At 38.8% G+C, this 19,814-nt stretch overlaps 1 protein-coding gene across 2 annotated transcripts in view; it reads left to right on the forward strand.

Annotated features, from left to right (window-relative positions):
• snap25a (synaptosome associated protein 25a) overlaps nt 1-19,814 on the forward strand; it is a 43,264-nt gene that overhangs the window by 19,340 nt on the left and 4,110 nt on the right. Inside the window, exons 2-7 of one of the 2 annotated variants that reach the window (XM_016679485.1) lie at nt 3,381-3,524; nt 5,617-5,658; nt 8,155-8,203; nt 11,580-11,697; nt 18,714-18,833; nt 19,484-19,628. In XM_016679485.1, coding sequence (XP_016534971.1) covers nt 3,453-3,524; nt 5,617-5,658; nt 8,155-8,203; nt 11,580-11,697; nt 18,714-18,833; nt 19,484-19,628 — 546 coding nt within the window. In that variant the 5' untranslated portion in view covers nt 3,381-3,452. Of the gene's footprint in view, nt 1-3,380; nt 3,525-5,616; nt 5,659-8,154; nt 8,204-11,579; nt 11,698-11,923; nt 12,042-18,713; nt 18,834-19,483; nt 19,629-19,814 lie in introns of both variants that reach the window. The other variant, XM_007567775.2, reaches the window with a different exon arrangement.

Genomic DNA, 19,814 nt, shown 5'->3' on the forward strand with positions numbered 1-19,814 from the left:
GTGCGTGCGTGTGTGTGTGTGTTGGGGGGAACATGGGAAGAAGATAAGCGGCGAAAACTGGAACGGGCATGTTGCGTAAATACAATGGTTTCCGGCTCAACGTGCAAAAGCTTCATTTAAATAAACCGTCTTCTGAATGAATGCAGAGGCCGAATCATTATGATGCAGCTGTGGATTCAGCGTAGCGTCTGTCCACATGCATGGAGGCAGATGGGCTCCTTTCACTACATCAGCTACAGTCACATTGAATTCTACACATGCGTATTAAAATGCCAGATTTTAGTGGACAGAAATATTTTGTACCATTAATCCACGTTTAATCTGCCATATTGCCTGTATTATTCAAGCTACAAACAAACAAAACTGTTAAAGGAAGAGATTAGCAGGGAAGTACTATGTAAAATTTACATTTTTTGAGCTTGAAATCTTGTAAGTTTTACTTTGATTCTTTCTTGCATGTTTGAGAAATCCTTAAGTCTCCCATGGCAACCATTCAGCTGTGCAAAATATCTGGGTGGACCTAGTACCGCCTTCGAGGACGAAGCTCCTCCTCTGAGCTGCAGTTTCCGAGCTCCCCCTGCCTGCGATTCCCCCACTCAGCTCCTTCAGACTAGCCAGCAGCAATTAGCAAACACCTGGTGGAACCGTCCTTCTGCAGAGCTCATTACTGGAGCTCAGTGAGTTCCTGTAATGAGCTCAGTGAAACCTGGTAAAAACATTGATGAAGGGTTAAAAGAGGAGCCATGTTGTCATGACTTCCTGAAAGAGAGCTTCAGAAAAAGCAGGAGCTTCTTAAAGAGACAGAGGCCCAATTTTAAGGCATTAAATTATGAAGCCAAATTTTGTTTAAGTTATATTAGCATTTGTGCAACAACTAAACAAGTAGCATAATTACTTGATTGTGTCGTAAAATGGTATCATGTGCATGGAAAACACATAATACTGCCCCTTTAAAAGAAAAAGATTTTAAGAAGCTGCAATAACACCGAGGGATAAACTCACATAGTTAAACTAATACCTTTTTGAGCAACTTTCAATCAACCTTCATGGGAGCCAAGACAAGAATGGCTTCACCATCATCATCTAACGATGTGGACAAGAAATGTCACAAGACGTAGCCAAAAACTTCTTCAACAAAGTATTAATTTATGAGAGTGCACACTTCTGCAACCAGCTTTGTGTGTTTTTTATTCCCACAAACCGATTTGTTTGTTTTTTTCAGCTGACTTGTGAAGGATAAATGTGACACTGAAGGGAGAAGCGATTCCTTGTCTCCTTCTCAGAAACCTTCTGATGTGGGTGTGTGCGGAGGAAGGCCGTGTGATCACACCACAGCCAGGTTTCATGATGTGATGAATAGAACCAGCAGATGCTTGTTGTGATGCGACAGAGCGCACCTGGAGCTCTGATGCAATATATCAAGCAGACCGCTCGCTGCGTCACAACAATGAGACGCGTCCAGCAGGCCCAAACCTTCTGTTCCAAATTATACAGACTCCGTTCTGAAAGGCATTGACACATGGGAAGCTTATTGTATTTAGTAATATGCTTAGCACATAGCAGAAATGGCAAAAATATTTTAAAAAAATCAATCTGATTAACTGTATTGGTTGGTTTATTTGCTGATTCCTGTAAGGTTAAGTCAAGGGATGAACAGTTTGTGAACAAAAGAAGGTTCCTGGTGTTAAAAACGTCTCCAGACAGAGTCATGGAATTAAAAAGAAACATCCAGCTGAAATTTGCCTAATTAGGTTTAAGTGTATTTATGGGAGCCCAGAGTGGTGAGGCATCCAGCGATATGAAGCCTCTGTGAGCTGTTGATACTCAGCAGGTCGGCTCTGCTACTACTTGATCGAGTACCCATAATGCAGAAGGGGGAAACGTAAGATAAGGAAGTTTATTTAATTCTTAAAAGCATCTGATACTGGTGCTAACATTAACTTAGCTCGCAAAGATCCAGAATTATCAATCAAGCTAACTCGTCACCAGCTTGTTTTGCTAAGTTGTTTTATGTCTGTGGTTCTAACAACTTGTACTTTTTTATGTATCTTTTCCCTGCGATGATTACCTTTCATGATCTTGAAAGTGGAGAACACATTGTACAGGGTGAGGTGAACACAAAGTGTTTATTCCAGTTTTCACTCTGCACTGTGTCAAACGAACCCAAAGCCTTTAAAAATCCTGTTCCCCTCCTCGCCTGTGGTGGCGCTGCACCAAGAGCAACAACACACAGACCTATGAAGAAGACACTGAGCACAACTTCCTACTTTGCAAAATGTAAACAAAAATGGAGTGGCATCAGATTTTAGTGGTTGTAGGGGAAACACCATAAGCTATTTCTCCCACTAGACTCGCCTGCTTGTTTTGATTGTATTTACCCAGAATACCCTACTTCTTGGAAGTGTGCATACAAACCACATTAGAGTTCACTTTTTGGTTGGCATCAGAGTTTGATTGCACATTGACACCTCCCCAAATGAACCGGACTTTCTATGCAAATGAACTAGAGCTGGATTAAAGAGGACTGAACAGAAATTATAGTTACAAACTCTGGAAATCAGGTGTTGTGACGAAGACACTTGTAGTCTAGAAAAGCAATGTGCCTCAGACCTACTGGTGCATTAGACCTACTAGTCAAGAGCATTTATGGATGTCCTTGAGATATACATGGTTTTTACTGATACTTGTAGAAAAATATTTTATTTATGGGCCAAGAGAATTAGCTTTTCCATCCATTCCTGTTGTTTGCGAATGCTGCTTGCGCATCAGATTTACAGGCGTACCGGAAAACGTGAATACAAAGGTCCTGACTCTGTTTTTTGTAAAAAAATAGAAAATAAAAAAAAAATTGACTAAATGTGATGTTAAGCTTGCAACATGTTAAAATCTTTGTAGTTAGTTAAGCAAAATTAAAATCCAAGTTTTATTCATAATATAACACGTTCATAGCAATAAAAACATGTGTTGCCTGGTGTTCTGACTTCACATTTTCTGACTCAGAGAAAGGAAACAAACCCGACTTAACAGAGAAGGCAGCAGCCGTCTGGCATTTGGGAAGTTGAGATGTTATGAATGCATTGGTGACCGGGTGAATATGGCTCTGGTGTAAAATGCTCTTAATGTCAGTACGAATGGATCTTTACTTAGAAGAAATGACTTGTGAACTCTGCTGACTCTTTCCGGCTAATCCTTCAAAGATCCTCATTTTATTCAGGAATGTTGCACAAAAAGTTGGGGATATTCCAATTGATTTTCCTCCTAATATTCCAGTTTTTAACCATGATAGTCATCTTCTTCAATAATAAAGTCCTCACTAGATTTCACCAGTGTCTGCTAAACTCGGCTAAAACCTTCATTCTCTCTCTCTGTGTCTCTTGCAGCCCACCCCTGATTCCCATTAGGATCTTCTCTTCCCTCTTGGAGACCCTCTCCACCCCCCACATCCAGCAGCCATGGCCGATGACGCCGACATGCGCAATGAGCTGTCAGACATGCAGCAGCGCGCCGACCAGCTGGCCGACGAGGTGAGAAGAACACACTTCTGCCCGGACGCAGCTGTTCGGCGTACGGTGGAGTAAAAACATGCAAACATCCGACTCCTAACAAGCAGAGATGTAACAGCACATAATGTTACAGCTGAAAAATGGGACTATTGTGAAAAAGTTAAGGATTTTTTTGTATATCATTTTAGAAAAAGATGCTTCAAAGGAGTGTTTGACTTATCTTCATGTCAGGCCACATCAAGATGGCCTGACTTTCTCCTCATTCAATGAGGACTTAGAAAAAATGTAATAATAATGAACGTCTTTGTAATAAAATTGAATGTCTTTTCACACTGATGTAATTTGGCACTAAACAAATAAAAGCTAAGAAAGTTCTTATTATAGTTCTATTTATGTGGCTCTTTAGACTCCAGAGGGCCACATAAATAGTTATAGCAGACTGGATTTGGCCCACGGGCCTCGAGTTTGACACGTGTTATATAGATTCATTACAGAGTGAAATAATTCAAGTGTTATTTCTCTTAATGTTGATGATTATGGCTTATGGAGAACAAAAACCTGTGGCCTACAAACCAGAACAAAAACTCCGATTCAGAATTTGGAATATTGTCAAACTTGAGGCCCGGGGGCCAAATCCGGTCCAGTGTAGCTTTTTATGTGGCCCTCCACAAATGAATCAGTTGCTTGCTTAAATATTATTTTATGGGTCAAATCTAAGCGGTTTCGATCTGCATGCTACCGCGATACATCAATCAGTTCCTCCATTACTTCACGTGAAATCAACAGATCTCTGCACTTTTTCAATCTAATGCGTAATTTTGAATTTATTCAAACTTTTTCGCAAAAATGGTCACAAACATTCTAAATGGCGGCTAACTTCCACCTGCAGATAGCAGTGTTTCTTACTTTTGCTACACTAGGCCTGTCACAATAAGCAATAAATCACTAAATTAAAACTAGCTCAATAATTTCCACTTGTCTAATTTATTGATTTTTTCTTTTCTCTGTTTCTACTAAAAAAAAAACTGGATGACAAAACTCGTCAGTCTGGGGTTTTGTTTACAGAGACTTCAGAATTAATTTTATTTATTGTTTTTGTTATTTTGTTGATTTACTCTGGATTTTTAAAATGTCTTCCAGTTCCAATGTTAAATGTTTATTAGAATTTATAATTTATTGATGTTTGAGAATGTGTTCTTGCATTGTTATACCATTACCATTATATCACTTGAAAATGGTCTCAAAACGACAATTTAATCATTAATCACAAAAACGTCTGGGACAACATATTGCATAGCAAAGTAGTAATTGTGACAGATCTAACGAAGCGCAAATGTCTCACAAGATCAACGTGAAAAGATGCTCGATATGATTTTTTAATTTTTTTTATTCATGTTTTAAAAGTGTTTTATTAATACATTCTGCCACAACCAGCCCATTTGAGGACATTTATGATCTTGGTATTGGTACCAAATAAAAATTGTCTTTCAAAAAATTGATTTCAAACAGAAATGTCAGGGGTCTGAGAAGAGATTCAGGGAAATTATGGAACTTTTCCTCCATATTCTCATTTTTTATCAGATATACATGTATGTTGCACAGGTGAGAGAGGAGATAGTTGCGTTATGAGAGAAGCAGCTCCGTACAGAGCCGACTGCACGGCGTTCCGGCTGATATTCCGGAGCTCCTCTCTGTTCTTTGTGAGAGCGTGTCAGACGGAGAAACGACGTCGTTGTGATGGCCTGGAGCAGACCGGCCCAGAACCCTGCAGCTCCACATATGACTCACTGTGGCACAGCTGAGCAGAATATTAAACACACACACGCGCACGCATCGTCGGTGCAGAGCATGCACAAAATGGCGGCACCACAATAATAGCTTCTTTTTCCTTTTGTTTTTTTTTTTTTTTTTTTTTGCTTTTTGCTTTAAAGAAGCTTTTAGATCCATATGTTGACTTGGGAGAAAAATCACAGAGCTGCTTTAAGAAAAAAAACAAAAAAAACAGCTTAAACATCATGAAGCAGAGAGCATTTAGAGTTGACTGTCACTTTCAAGCTGTTGTGTTTGTAATTTCAGATCGAGAATAATAATTCCATCTTTAATCTCTTTTCAGTCACTGGAGAGCACCCGTCGTATGCTGCAGCTGGTGGAAGAGGTAAGAAAAACCCGCAGCACTAAACAGTCATTCATGACTGTTTGTAAATAAAACATAGAAAGAAGTCAAAAATGAAGCTTTGATCAACTTTAGTTCATAGTGCAGGTGTGTGTTGACGCAGAACCTCACAGAAAGCACAGAACCTTTGGTCATTCTGCAGCCTTCAAACAAACATGCAAACTTCAGTGCATTCTAATGGAATTTTACAATAAATAAAATCTGAAAAGTGCGGCGTGAATTTATATCAAGCCCGGTTTACTCTAAAGTTCCTAAATCAGTGGTGTCCAAATCATCTGTGTAGCTTTTCTATGAAGGCCTCAAAGGTTTGTTAGAGAACAAATGGTGTCATGGCAACCGAGGGTCAAAATGGAGGCGATTACTAAAGCTTAGTAAGTAAAGTTTATTTATAAAGGGCTTGTCACAGACGTACAATCACAAAGAGCTGTACAATAGAAAACCACACGAAACATAAAACCAACACAAGAAACAGTGAAATCTAGATTAACACAGCTTTAAGCTATAAAACAATACCATATCACAACTATCCATCATGCAATAAATCTGATTTTTTATATATATATATAAAATTATAACCTAAAGAAAGTCACTGTTGAAAGAAAATCATCCTGTTAGAAGCTACAAGCTTCACAGGGGAACAACATGAGGAAGAAGATGCTAATGCTGCACATCACATCAGGCTAACGCTTGTGGTTCTGATGTGACAAAATGTAGAAACATGGATTTTGTCAGAGAATCTAAGAAACAAACACACCTGGGAATGACTCAAGTTTGTACTCCATCAACTCAGAGTGACAGGAGAAAAAAGACGATACGTTTTTAAATCCAAAGCAAAAACTAAAATAATGTCCTGAGTTCAAATTCAAAGTTTAACTTTAATTTGTGCGCCGCTCCCTCCATGTCGAGATGTTTGCGTCTTTAATGCCGTCACCGTGTCAACCGTGAGTCAACTGAGTGACGGCGTGAACAACACTTCACAGGAAATGAGCAGACGTCAGCGCCAGATAAGGCACACACACGCACACACACACACGTACACACACATGCACACAAACGTGCACACAAAGCACATTAAAGTGAGCGACGCTAATGGCTGGAAGATGATGGCATGATACACAGAAAGGGAATACATTAACAAGCAAACACAGAGAGCAGGAGGGAGGGATGACGGAGACTCTCAAGGTCAGATTGATCATCATTGGTTCTGTCAAACCGAGGAGGAACGGGAGAGAGAGGTTCAAATCCCACCGGACTGATGAAACGGGACGGAGAGGAAGAGGAAAGTGGAGGCAGACTGTGGCGAAATAACGTTAAAAAAATAGGACTCCAGCAACATATACATCTGTTTTGTTATTATAGCTAATCCCTATTTGCATTACTGAAACACTAAATATGAATTTTAAATTTCCCCCTTGAGATAAAATTCATTTTGTAGATTAGTGATGTCTGCTCAAAATTAAAAGAAGAAATTTATAACTTTGAAAGATCTGGAAGGAAACCAGTGGAAACATTCAAAAACTGATTATGCAAATCATTTTATAAAATGTGAAATAAAACTACTTTTTTTTTGTTTTTTCAAAAATTTTTACTTTGCACATTGTATCATTCTCTATTGAGTCAGATAAAAACTTTGCGGTTAAATTACTTAGTAGTTAAATCTGAATCAGCCGGGGTCTTAGCTGTGTGTTTTCATGTCTGTTCCTGAAGAACCGAACCCTTGGTGAATCTTCACATCCCATAAAGTTTTTGTTCTCTTTATCATTCACTTACATTTTTTGAGTGCACATATGTTGGAATGAATTCTATAGAATGGACAAAGTTCTTATTGCCCTGACTTTACTGCCTGTGCGTATTTATTTTCTACTGATTTAATGATTGCCTGACCATCTTGGGCTGAAATTGCAATTCTCTAAACGGAGCAATGAACGACCAGAGGAGTCAAATTATTATTAGCTGAATCACATAGAAAGTAGATACCATTCAAGCATTTTGCATGCAGAGGTGAGTTCAGTTTTTATTGGTATCAAAAGATAGATTTACACTTTAAAATATAGCTTCATTACCTTAATGTAGTGGATTTTTTTACGCCTTTGAAGCCCATAAATAAAAATGTTTAAATTTACATTAGAATGCCTGAACAGTGCGTTCTGCTAAGGAAAGCTCTAAACTAAAGGTTTCATTGTGTATTTCTAGAATAAAGTCTAGAAAAGAAGAAGATTTTTTCTTTGCAGAGTTGAAGATTAAAATGTAATCATCGCTGCCATCATCCTGAGGAAAACTTACAGATTTTCAGGTTCATACAGAATCTGTTTGGACCGGAGAAAGACCAAAATGTTAACGACATTTTATCACGGGGTTTTTAATTTCCAGGACATCATTGTTGACCATCCTATTGACTTCTGTTTTGTCTTACTCCCCACCCTCCTACACCCCCCCCCACACCCCATCCACCTGTGATCCGGCCCTGGCCTTCCATAGAGCAAAGATGCTGGAATCAGGACTTTGGTCATGCTGGACGAGCAGGGAGGTGAGTCAACAAGAGGAGAGATGGTCATAATGTTTTGCTGTAATGACTAAGCTATTTAAATTATACACAGCTGCTATGTGTTCTGTTTTTTACTATAACTGTTAAAATATATTAATGATCACATTTTAACTCTGTACTTTTGATGTTTTTTAGATGATAACCAAACACTTTGTGAATGAATGAAATGTTCCATTTTCAACTGCTTGTTTTCATTTAAACTCATTTAAAACAAATTAATTTTTCCCTCCATTTTTTTATTTATTTATTTTTTTCTTTTTTTATTTATGCTTTGAGATTTTTAAAATTTATTTCATTTTACTGCATGCTGAGTTGATTGTTGAAGGTTGGGGATTTTTTTCATTTCTTCCTTTCAGCTTCTTTTAACTTCTCTTCTGTTTTGCTCACATTCTTCTTCTTCTTCTCGGTTTGCTTGACCGCTTCTTATTAATTTGCCACCAGCTGTTTTTTTCCCTTCTTCTTTATTTTGTCCTTACTTCCTCTTTTTTTTAAATTTCAGATAAGAAAGACGAGAAATCTCAAAAGTGCCAAAAACTCTGACAGATCTCTTGGATAATATTTCCAGCTGGCCGCTGCAGTACCTCACCCCCCCACAGCTCGGCGTTGTTCTCAGACTAAATTGTGTCTCTGGGTCAATTTGCCCCTTCGCCAAGTTGTACCCCAATTTTCTATCAACGTATTTCCGTTTTGGCCTTTTTTACTTCCTGTTTGAAGGTGTTTTGAGTCCATTATGCTCTAAACATAATGGGCTTTTCTGATAGCTCAGCATCTTCATGAGTTATGGGGACAAATACTGAACAAGTATTTGAACTTTATTGTGTATTCTTTCCTGAAGACTTTGTATTTCACCAGTTTACAAAGATGAACTTAACATCTTTGTAAATAACTCTCGGTAACGTCCTGCTGGTAAATATTGGTATCTTTCATGAAATAGTTTAGTCATAAAACTCTAAAGCGGATCCTAAGATATGTTATTTTAGAAAGAAATCGAGCTACAGCCGTTTCTATGTGTGTTTACGGCAAAAATTAATGTGAGTCAAACATGTAGTAGTGCTTCTGCTGGGCTGATCGTAAAACTCAGACGGTGAAAAAAATAAAGTTTTTAATTTGGTCTCCATTTCCTGTCAGAAAGCACAGACCATTTCTTTAAGGCCGTTATGAAATTTCACAAATTGATTCATTATTGATGCGTCATTATGAAACATCCCGCGGTACGCGACTAGGAAACCAAGAAAAATACAAAGGTACAAAATGGTGGAGGGGCGAAACAACCAGCAGTTATAAATGGTCCTTTTGGTAGCTGGTGGTTGAGTAACTCTCATGCTGTTCTCAGATCTGTTTAAATTGAATCCTATAGTGTAAATTAAGAACTTACTGGGGTAAAACTCCCAGTTCAAAATCACATATTTATTATTTACAGTGAATAAGGAGCTGAAGCTGTCTCCGGCTTTTCGCCATCTAGAGATGGCTAATGGTTAAACTGGTCTGAGAACAGTTTTGCCACGTGTACAAAGAAAAGAAGTGGGAAAAAAGAAACGATCGATTTAGCTGGTAATGACAAAATATTCAATCACTTCAGCCTGCTTAGTGATTCGTACAATCCCTGGTTGCGACTTGAAAGTGTAAAAACAACACAGAGAGCGCGCACTTAATAAAACGTTTGATATGGCAGAAGAAAAATATACTAAGGTTCCACCTCTGGAATGAGGGATCTCAGCTCTCCTATTGGCTGGAAGTCATGTTTTCATCAATTCATAAAGTCTGTAAGAGAGCATCCTTAATTCTGTCAACAGGGAATGTAAGCTGTAGTCTGTCTGTGAGCACTCATGCGTGGACTCTAATGCATCGAACCCCCAGAGCATTTCTGCATCTACAGGTTACTAAACGTTCTGTGATGACCGACTACCTGCAGTCTGGCAACTGAACTCAAAATCCACACGAATGTCCTCTCATCGGACTGAAAACCTTTATAGTTGCAAAGGAGAAAATCCTGGCATTCCTTCACTGAAATCAAACTAATCCAGAATATGCCTATAGTACTAACCTGACTTTAACACTTCCAGAGGTGCATGCCAACCAGGGATTGAACGAACCCTAACAGTCAGTGAACGAGTTCCTGAATCCACTCCATATTTAACTGTGCCACATGCTTTCACACTCTACTTATTTCTCTGTCCCAATACAAATTTGCTTTGAGAAATAGTTGGCAACTCACCATCCACCACATCAGCATGGCAAAGCCTCTAACACCTACGAACCAGAGTCTAGTCACAGTCATGGTCCAGTCAAAGTCAGATTGTACATTCAATTTATCTAACTGAACAGAAAACTTGTAGGATTGCTAATTAATTTGCTTAGCAACCATGACAATTATCAATAGCAATAAAACCAAACCCGAAGTGCAAAACAGTATTTCTTTGCCTTTTAGATATAAAAGGATGAAATCTCAGACTTCCCACGTCGGAATCCCGACAATTTACATTTTAGTCCATGGTACTGAGAAATTCAGACGTTTGAGTGCAAAAATAAATGCAGCATGAGAGTGACAGCTATTCATTTTGCAAAGGAAGGAAAATATTCTTATCAGGAATAAATTGCTTCATTGCAGTTTTGCTGTCCTGAGGCTTTCACATGTAGAAAAGGAAACCCTATAAAGACTTCGTTATGGTTCAATTGGCTCTTTACAGACAAACTGGAAAATAATGAGCATGACTGAAAAAGTTTTTGTTTGGATATAAATTACAAAAAAAAACTCCCTCATGCTAGTACTCAAATGGCCAGTAAGATTAGTTTTTAGTTTAGCTACAAACCTTTAGCTAAACTATATGTTTAGCTTCACTAGCTAATTTAGTTAATGCTCATTAGCTTTAGTGTAGGTAATTTAGCTAGTGACTAAAGCTCACTAGCTTAAATCTAAAGCTCACTAGTTTTAGCGAGTGTCAATCATTCAATGAAATTCATTCCAATACCGTCACGGTCCACTTTAGTGTTGTTAGCTAAAACCCATTAGCTGTTGCTAGAAGGCTAGTTGATGAGTTATGACTATATTTTACGCCATAATAGGAATCTCAGCCTACCAGTTTCATTCAGTCTTACGTTTTAGCCAATTGTTGGTTGGCTGAGTGTTGTTCTCCTGTCGGCTCTTATGCTAAGCTGGCATAGTGGCCTGTTGTGAGTAGTGTTGTATTTATTGTTTTTTAACATGGTTAAAGTCTTAATTTCTCCTGTAAATTCACAAATAGCCGTTGCTGTTTGCACATGAGGTCACAGACGCTCACATCGACACAGTTGCTGTTCATCATATTTCTGTCAGTCAATGAAATTCATTCCACTACTGTCATCCCTTTGTCCTGACCAGAGCAACTCGATCGTGTTGAAGAGGGCATGAACCATATCAACCAAGACATGAAGGAAGCCGAGAAAAATTTAAAAGATTTAGGGAAATGCTGTGGGCTTTTCATATGTCCATGTAACAAGTAGGTACTGACAATGTGCCCCAAAGGTTCTTTGCATATGTGGTGGCGTCCAGTTTTTCCTCTTTTTTTTCTTTTGTTTTACTTTCTTTCGTCATAGTGAGTGTCTGAAGTTTTTGTCTTCTCTCCTTTGTCTTCTCTCTCTTTCTCTCTCATCTTCTTCCTCTCTCTCTCTCTCTCTCTCCTCGTGCTTCGTTCTGTGGGGGATAAATGACTTGTGTTTAATCAGAGCAACTGGAGCGCATCGAGGAGGGAATGGACCAAATCAATAAGGACATGAAGGATGCAGAAAAGAATTTGAACGATCTAGGGAAATTCTGTGGTCTTTGCTCCTGTCCATGTAACAAGTAGGTGCTGCTTGCCTGCCTGCCTGCCTGCCATTTAAATATGCGACTAAATACCAAATAAAATACAAAAAAAAAAACAACCGAGGAAGAAGTGACATCACAATGGCCATTAGCCAATAGTCTGCTCTGCTCCTGTTCAGAAATAATAATAAAAATCTCTCTTATCTATACAGCGGGGACAAGGATGGATATTCTTTATAATGGTTCTAATCTCACCCTCACATAGAGACACTTTGTCCCTAAAGTCGAACTGAAGATGGATATTTTTCATTGTGAAAGCATCAGTTAAACTCAAAAACTCACTTTTAACTCATTATTCATGATTGGATTAGTGAAGTTTCTTAATCCATCGTTCCATATACAGATTTCTGTCCGTTTAAGAGGACATGTGGGAAATAAGTGAAGCAGTTGTCTAACTTTAATAATGTCTTACTGTCTTACTTTAATAATCAAAAATTTTATTATTTAATCTTATTATCATATGCAACATCCACTAGAGTCTTTGTTGGTTGTTCATTTGCAAACGTCCCTCTGTAGCAGAAGCTGAGACAGTGATCCAATCGACAGCATGCAGCAGCTGGTTTTCAGTAGGAATTTCTAATCAGGTTAGATTGAATTAGATTAGATCAGAAGATCGTTTTGAAGTCTTCTTTGCTGTTAGTTTTAAGTCGGTTTCATCTTATTATTGAATTTAAAATTTAATTTCTAAAAGTCCAGCCAGGGTTTGGGGCTGAATATTTCTGCAATATAAGAAATATTACGATTAAAAATGATTAAATCTGAATTTTAAATGCAGGATCTACAACAGAGCAAGAATTTAAAAAGTACAAGCAGAATGGTACGTACATGATGTAGCTCCAGTTATATCACCTGAGAGTTTTATTTTTATTTGTTGGGATGCAGACGAAAGCTGAAATCTGGAAGAAACACAAACCAAATTTCACAGTTTTTTTAAGTGCTTATTGTGCAGAATATTAAACTCTTTTCTCAAGTGATTGTTTTTTAAATAGAATTGCATTTGGGTTGCAGTGAGTGGATATCTGTAGGTTATTTACGCCTTGTGTGGTTCAGTTTCCATTGCAGAAGCGGTTTATACAACCACAATAAATGCATCAATAAACGCTTCAGTAATATTTCAAAATGTGGTTGAGCGCTCTTATCATGTGATGCTGAGCAGCACATTTAAGTCGTTAGATTTTAAGAGATTTTTTTTGTTTGTGATTCTCTTAGTGACAGAACTATGGCCAAAGGATTGTGATGAATTCTTTTTATTGTCAGTTTTATTGCCATATCAATAAATATCACAAAAGAAAATGTCAGATTTTTATAGCCCAATATTTGGAATCATATTTTTCTACATTAATAAAGTCAAACAGATTCACTGTAGTTTAATAGACTTGATACGTCTAAGATTGAATGAAAAATATTTCCTTTCAGTTCGACTTTAGTGCAGATTTGTGTAGGACCTTCATGCAGGGAAAACGACTGCGGGCAAATGCAGCAGCCTGGCTTCCCACTGGATAAACCTGCAGATATTCATATTCATGTCAGTGTAAAGCATTCATACAATTATTTACCATTATATTTAACATTCATAAAATCTGGTTAAAAACCTTTAAATCCAAGCTAAATCTTCTTTTTTAAGTTTTCCTCCACTCACCAGTAAGTGCCTCCGTTAACACCCTCCTTCCAAGAGCCCCATTCTCTGAACACACACTCCCTTAAACAGCCTGGCTGACTTTTTCAATCCAGGCGTTCCTGTTATGGAGCCTTTTGTTCTAATTCCTCCTGAGCTGGATTGTGTTTTTCCAAACGCGGTGGGAAGAGGCGACTTTACTGACTCTTAAAAACAAAAAACAGGATTCCTTATAGAACAAACAAAGAGCAGGGCTGAGGGTCCCAAAGCATCTTGGCACTCAGATCTTCATTCTGGAACAATTCAGTTACATATTTTCATTTTTTTTTCTGATCTTGGTCCCAAAATGCATTTGGGCAGCCTGGTCCAGGACTGTTTGACACTTCTCCTCATCTGCATGATGTCTTCCACCGCACAGCTCTAACATCTAGTAGATCCTCACCTTTGTGCAGGGAACGAGACCCCCACTACCCCCCACCCTGCCTTAAACACCCCCCACCCCCCCCTGAGTGCAGATAACATGGAATGACTGGCGAGCATGACCCTCTGAATGCTCTGCATGCTTGATAATGACACTCATAACAACGATTTTACTCAGGATGATACTGAAGGTTCTGATGATGATGATGATGGTTTATAAATGAAAAAACAATAAATCTTTTTAAGTTTTTTTCTTGTTTTTGTTGTTTTAGTTGTAGCAGCTTGACAGTGAGATGTTCAGGTGAATTGGGACAAAACGGCAGAGTCATAAATTGCTTTATTTAAAACAATTTAAATAAATAGTAATGACGTTTGTGTTGTATTTTGGGATAATGGAGTGGTTTTTATTATTTCTAAACAAAGGGATGTCTGTTTGTGGCCCTTGAACTGATCCTGCGTGGCCCCTATCAGCAGCTCAAGAGGGATAAAAATGATACATAAAATGAAATTCTTTATAAAAGGCAAAAATTTAGGCACAAAGTAGAGAATTTATTTTTTAATTAACCACACTTGTTTTTTGTTTTTTTCTTTAATTTAAATTGTGATAGGACCACAAACAATCATTTAAATATTGCTTGTTTGTTTTTTTATTCAAGATAAAACAATTTAAAATAAATTTTAATAAATTTTGTGGCTCTCCAGAACTTTAAAGTTGACAGTTGTGGACAGAAGTTTGGACACTTCTGGTCTAACTAATGAAAGAAAAAATTTCCATATTTTAGAGCTTTTTTTGTGGGAATAGAGAGAAAATAAGATTTCTGAGCTGCATTGGGATCTGTACAAAGTTCAAAGCAGCGCAGTGACAAACGGCACAACACATTCAAAAAAAAAAAAAGGTGTGGTGTGGCTGCGAGTGGGAACGTGGCGCAGCGGAGTCGGGTTTGATGTGTAAATATCTCCATCGTGCCTCCAGTTCCCTTGTCTCTACATGGCTTCGGTAGTGACTGAGTTCTCCTCTGCAGTCCCGCCTCTCCTGCAGAGCTCTGTGCTAAATCAGCCTCTCTGTCCCGCACTGGCTGCTTCAAAACATTACTGTTTGCAAAGCCCCTTCCCCCCCTCAGGGGGCTGGCTCACATGTAGGTCAGCCATATCAGATAGTGGCATGGCGGCCTGCTGGGACGTTGACTCAAACTGACTGTGCAAATAGATTTTTTTTAGAACGAAGAAAAACAACACATTTTGTTGGATTTCTGCAGTTCAAACACTCAGAGTGTACATTTTGAATCCGTTCGACCTGCCGCCTCAGGCTGCTCGATTTTATTTTCAAATTCAGGTCTCTGCATAGACCCCTTGAATGTTATTGTTTACATCCGCAAAATGTGCTTGTGCAGAAAGCTGGAGGGCAGAAAGATGATTCTTTTACATGCCATCTGTAGCCTCACCTGAACTGTTCCTTTAACAAAATAAAACCTCGAGATGTAGGTGTTTTTAATTCAGTTCAGTGCGCCTCATCAAAGGGAAAATAATGCAGAGAAACCCTTGAAGAACAACTCAAAACCGGATATGCTATACACAGACCGGTTCCCATAGCAACTGACTGACGAAACGCTCTCAGTTATTAGGTTCTAACACCAAAAAATACACAAATATTTCCCACAAAAAGAACGAAACATTCGGTCTGTTTCAGTTTCATGCCTCTAGGCTTGATTTTTTTTTATTTTCCTATTATTAAAAAGCAACAGTCTGATTAGCTAATTTAAACACCTTTTCTGTTGATTGATCTGTCAGACGGTTGGTGTGTGGACCGCCGCATTTTTTAACTGAACCAAAAACAGACAAAGTTCTGCAGCACATCTACATGTTAAGGTTGTCAAAGTCAAGCTAGCGTAATGGACTCTGTTTCGCTATTTTTTTAAAATAAAACTCTTTCTTGATTTTCTTATCCAGTCATAATATTGACAATTAGTAGCACAAACTGCGTCCCTTTTTCTTTTATCTGTAACACATTTCCATTTATGATTTGGCACGTTATGTTGAGAACTTGACAGCTAAAACTAATGGTAGTCATCGTCAGCGAGCAATGTTTTGGATCTTGTGTCCGTGCCATCACAATGCACCACAAAGTATGAGCTATCCACTCATACTTTGTGGATAGCTTAGTGATCAAAGAGAATAAGAAGGAGCGAGTTTAGGTTTATGAGGACTCAAATCGTCTCATGAGATTATTTTACTTCAATAACAGAAAACCTGATTAAAGGTCAGCAGTAGGAGTGTAACGATGGGTTCAGCTAACAAGGTGCGACACGATGTTGGATTCACAACAACAATAGACGACAAAAGTCCCTTTTCTGGATTTCACAAATAGTATAAAACAGTCAAGTTCAGCTTTTTACAAATATTATTATTTTTAATTCTTGTCATGTTAGCCTCAAATAAAATACATACCTTTTGTATTTTTATGAATATACTAAATTTGAATAGTTTTAAAGAAACTCTTCAGGATTGAATTATCCAGCCTAAAAGTTTTAGACTTTGAACCAGAGATGATCAAATGCAGTCCTGGTTCCTTTAAAAGAAGTTAGCTTTGGTGTAGTGCAGATTTGAAGCTAATGCTAATTTTAGCATGGCTATCAGCTAGCAGTTAGCCAGTATATTCGCAGTGGGTATATTAGCAAAAGATTCAAGAGTCATTTATGTCAGAACTTACAGTAATAAACTCTTTAGAAGAGGACAATTTAAAGCTCAAACAGAAACGTCACCATTTAATGCACCGTACCAGATTATAGCATTACAAGCTAATTCACATCTGCAAAAAAGCAGAGCAAATCTTTCCATTCTCATTTCAAAATAAAAGTCTTAAATCTTTAATTGATGGATTTGTGAGAAATCTAGTGGAATCGATTTACATCCGTAATGTGCATCACATCCAACAACAGGGAAAAAAACTGATAAGAAAACAGACGGCACATGAAAAATATAAAGTAAAGAACTAAGGAAACCAAATGGAGAAAAAAAAGGTGGAAATAAAAAAACAAGCATAAAGGACTTGGAGTTGTCTGATGTGCTGAGCACGTTGTTGTGTGTCAGCAGGGACAGGCAGCCGAGCCAAGCCGAGCCTCAGTCCATTTCTATTAATAATAAGCGTAGGAGGCTGAGCCATCAGCAGCACATCCACACAGAACTGACCGACTAAAGTTGCAAAACACAAAATCAAGGGACACGTTACTGCAGAATGGATTACCAAAAAAGTGACAAGATATGTGACTATTTGTCCAGGATTATATCAATAGGCTCTCACCTTGAAAATACATAATAATAATTTATCACTCCAGCATCTGCACCTTTGTGGTCAGACTTGATCCTGATGAATCTTACGATCTGGGTATTTACGGGATGATAAATTGCCCCAGACATTATCGCGATAAACGATAATATTTGTTGTTTTGAGGCCATTTTCATTTAATGCAGTAATAATGGCATAATAATGCAAGAATACATTCTAAAGGATGAATAAACTTGAAATGTTAATGAACATTTAACACTTGAACTGGAAGACATATTAAATAAACAAAACAACAGAAACAAACATAAAACAAATGATGAAGTCTCTGTGAACAAAATTGTCGACAATAAAATGTTCAGTTGAGACCAAAGCACCAGACTGAAGTGTTTTATCATCCAGTTTTTTGTATAAAGAGAGAAAAGAAAAAAGAACACAATAAATTATGCAGATGAAAATGATTGAGCTTGTTTTAATTTATACTGCGGTTAATCTTCCAGGCCGATCTGAGCATGCTCGGTGAGGCTGAGCTGTGCGATAGCACGGGTTGTTAGCTCAGCTTTATTTGTCGGTTTATTAAACCTCTTTCTGTCCAAACTCCTTATCGTTCCACTCTGCTGACTTGCTGCTGCAGATTACCACACAACTCTGAGTAACGGAAACCAGAGTGATGCCGCATGAGATATTCCAGCCCAGGTCAGGGGGGTTGGGGAGCAGAGAGGGGTCAGGCAGGAACACTGTTATTCTCTGTCGACCTTCTGCCAGCTTTTATTTTATTATCTGTTGGTTTGTTTTGCTCTGTATCCTCTTGTGGCTTCGAACGGTCTGTTCTCAGTCGTCCCTCCTAAGAGCGTCACAGTCCTGTTCCTCTGTGTCGTGTGTCTGCAGACGCCGTGTGTCTTCTCTGTTTGGGAGAGGGATGGGATTGTTGACAGAACAATCTAGTACAATTTTAGCATAAAGTGATATTTTTAGTGTGTATGGTGTGTTATTTAAGAGCAGCAGAATGAGCCACTAAAACCCAGTCCATGCCTGCTACGCTTTGCTTGACTTAGTCTAGTCCCCCCCCCTCCATTTATTTCTGTGCTGGATGCATGAAACCAATTAACACGTTTTGTCCCAGCTGATCACGCTACGTTCAGATTAATATCAATGTGACTGCGAGCGCCTCAGACCCCAGGCTTTTGTTTTCGTTTTGCTTTTTTTGTTGTTGTTTTCTTCTGTAGATTATCAGTAATAAAAAGTCAGCCTGGTTGAGGTCTGTGACGGTTTCTGTCAAAATGCTGAGTCATTGTCTCTCCTTCCCCCCACCCCAACCATCGCCGCTGGCGATCAGAATGAAGAGTGGAGCCAGTAAGGCCTGGGGGAACAACCAGGACGGGGTGGTGGCCAGCCAGCCCGCCCGCGTGGTGGACGAGCGCGAACAGATGGCCATCAGCGGAGGCTTCATCCGCAGGTAGCCTTCAGCTTCACCTTTCAAATCGCCTACAGCAGAGAAAGGCCAGGAGGTCACAGAGGTCACAGCTGAAATAAATGACTTTGGGTCATTTTTTGTCCAAAGCAGCTCTAACCAGTTTTGTAGTTTTCTGGTAGTTTGTTCCAGATTTGTTGTGCTTAGAAGCTGACGGCTGCTTCTCCATGTTTGGTTCTGGTTCTGGGGATGCAGATTGTTGTGTATGTTAACTCAACAGCAATAGAGAAGGTGGCTTAAAAAACCAAAAAACAAACCCAAATGTGTCATCTAAAACTAGATCTGGAAGGATTTTAGCTTCTAGTTTGTCTTCAAGGAAAAACTTTGATTTAAATTCTGGCTTTTAGCTGCTTAAGGTTTGATTTAGCAGTTAGCTTCTATTCAGAAACGCATATGATTAAAGTTTATTCAAGTTTATAACATTGGATAAACAACAAGTGTGCTGCAGCTCTTTAGGTCCCCTCCATTGTTATGCAGCTTTTACAGTAAAGCCAACACAAAGCTGACCTGCTCAGATCTGAGGTCAGAGGTCAGATCCTCCTAACATCAAAGGTAAAAGATGGCCGAGGTTGTTCCAGATGGTGCTCTTCACCCGTTCTGCCCTGTATTTACGTCTCTACCCTTCCTGTGCTCAGGGTAACAGACGATGCCCGGGAAAATGAGATGGACGAGAACCTGGAGCAGGTGGGCGGCATCATCGGCAACCTGCGGCACATGGCCCTGGACATGGGCAACGAGATCGACACGCAGAACCGCCAGATCGACAGGATCATGGAGAAGGTACATCACTCACCACGGTTACACCTCGTGATGGGAAACTTGGTTTTCCTCAGTCATTGGTCGTGTTTTGTATTTGTTCTTGTTTTGGGAAAAATCAGATGAAAAACATTTAGATTTACAGGTACGACCTAAAACAAGAGGTGCAGGGGCGGATCTAGAAAAATGGGAGCTTGAGGTTCTCCTCCA

The sequence above is a fragment of the Poecilia formosa genome, unplaced genomic scaffold (assembly GCF_000485575.1).
Source record: "Poecilia formosa unplaced genomic scaffold, Poecilia_formosa-5.1.2 Scaffold213, whole genome shotgun sequence".
Taxonomy (NCBI): domain Eukaryota; kingdom Metazoa; phylum Chordata; class Actinopteri; order Cyprinodontiformes; family Poeciliidae; genus Poecilia; species Poecilia formosa.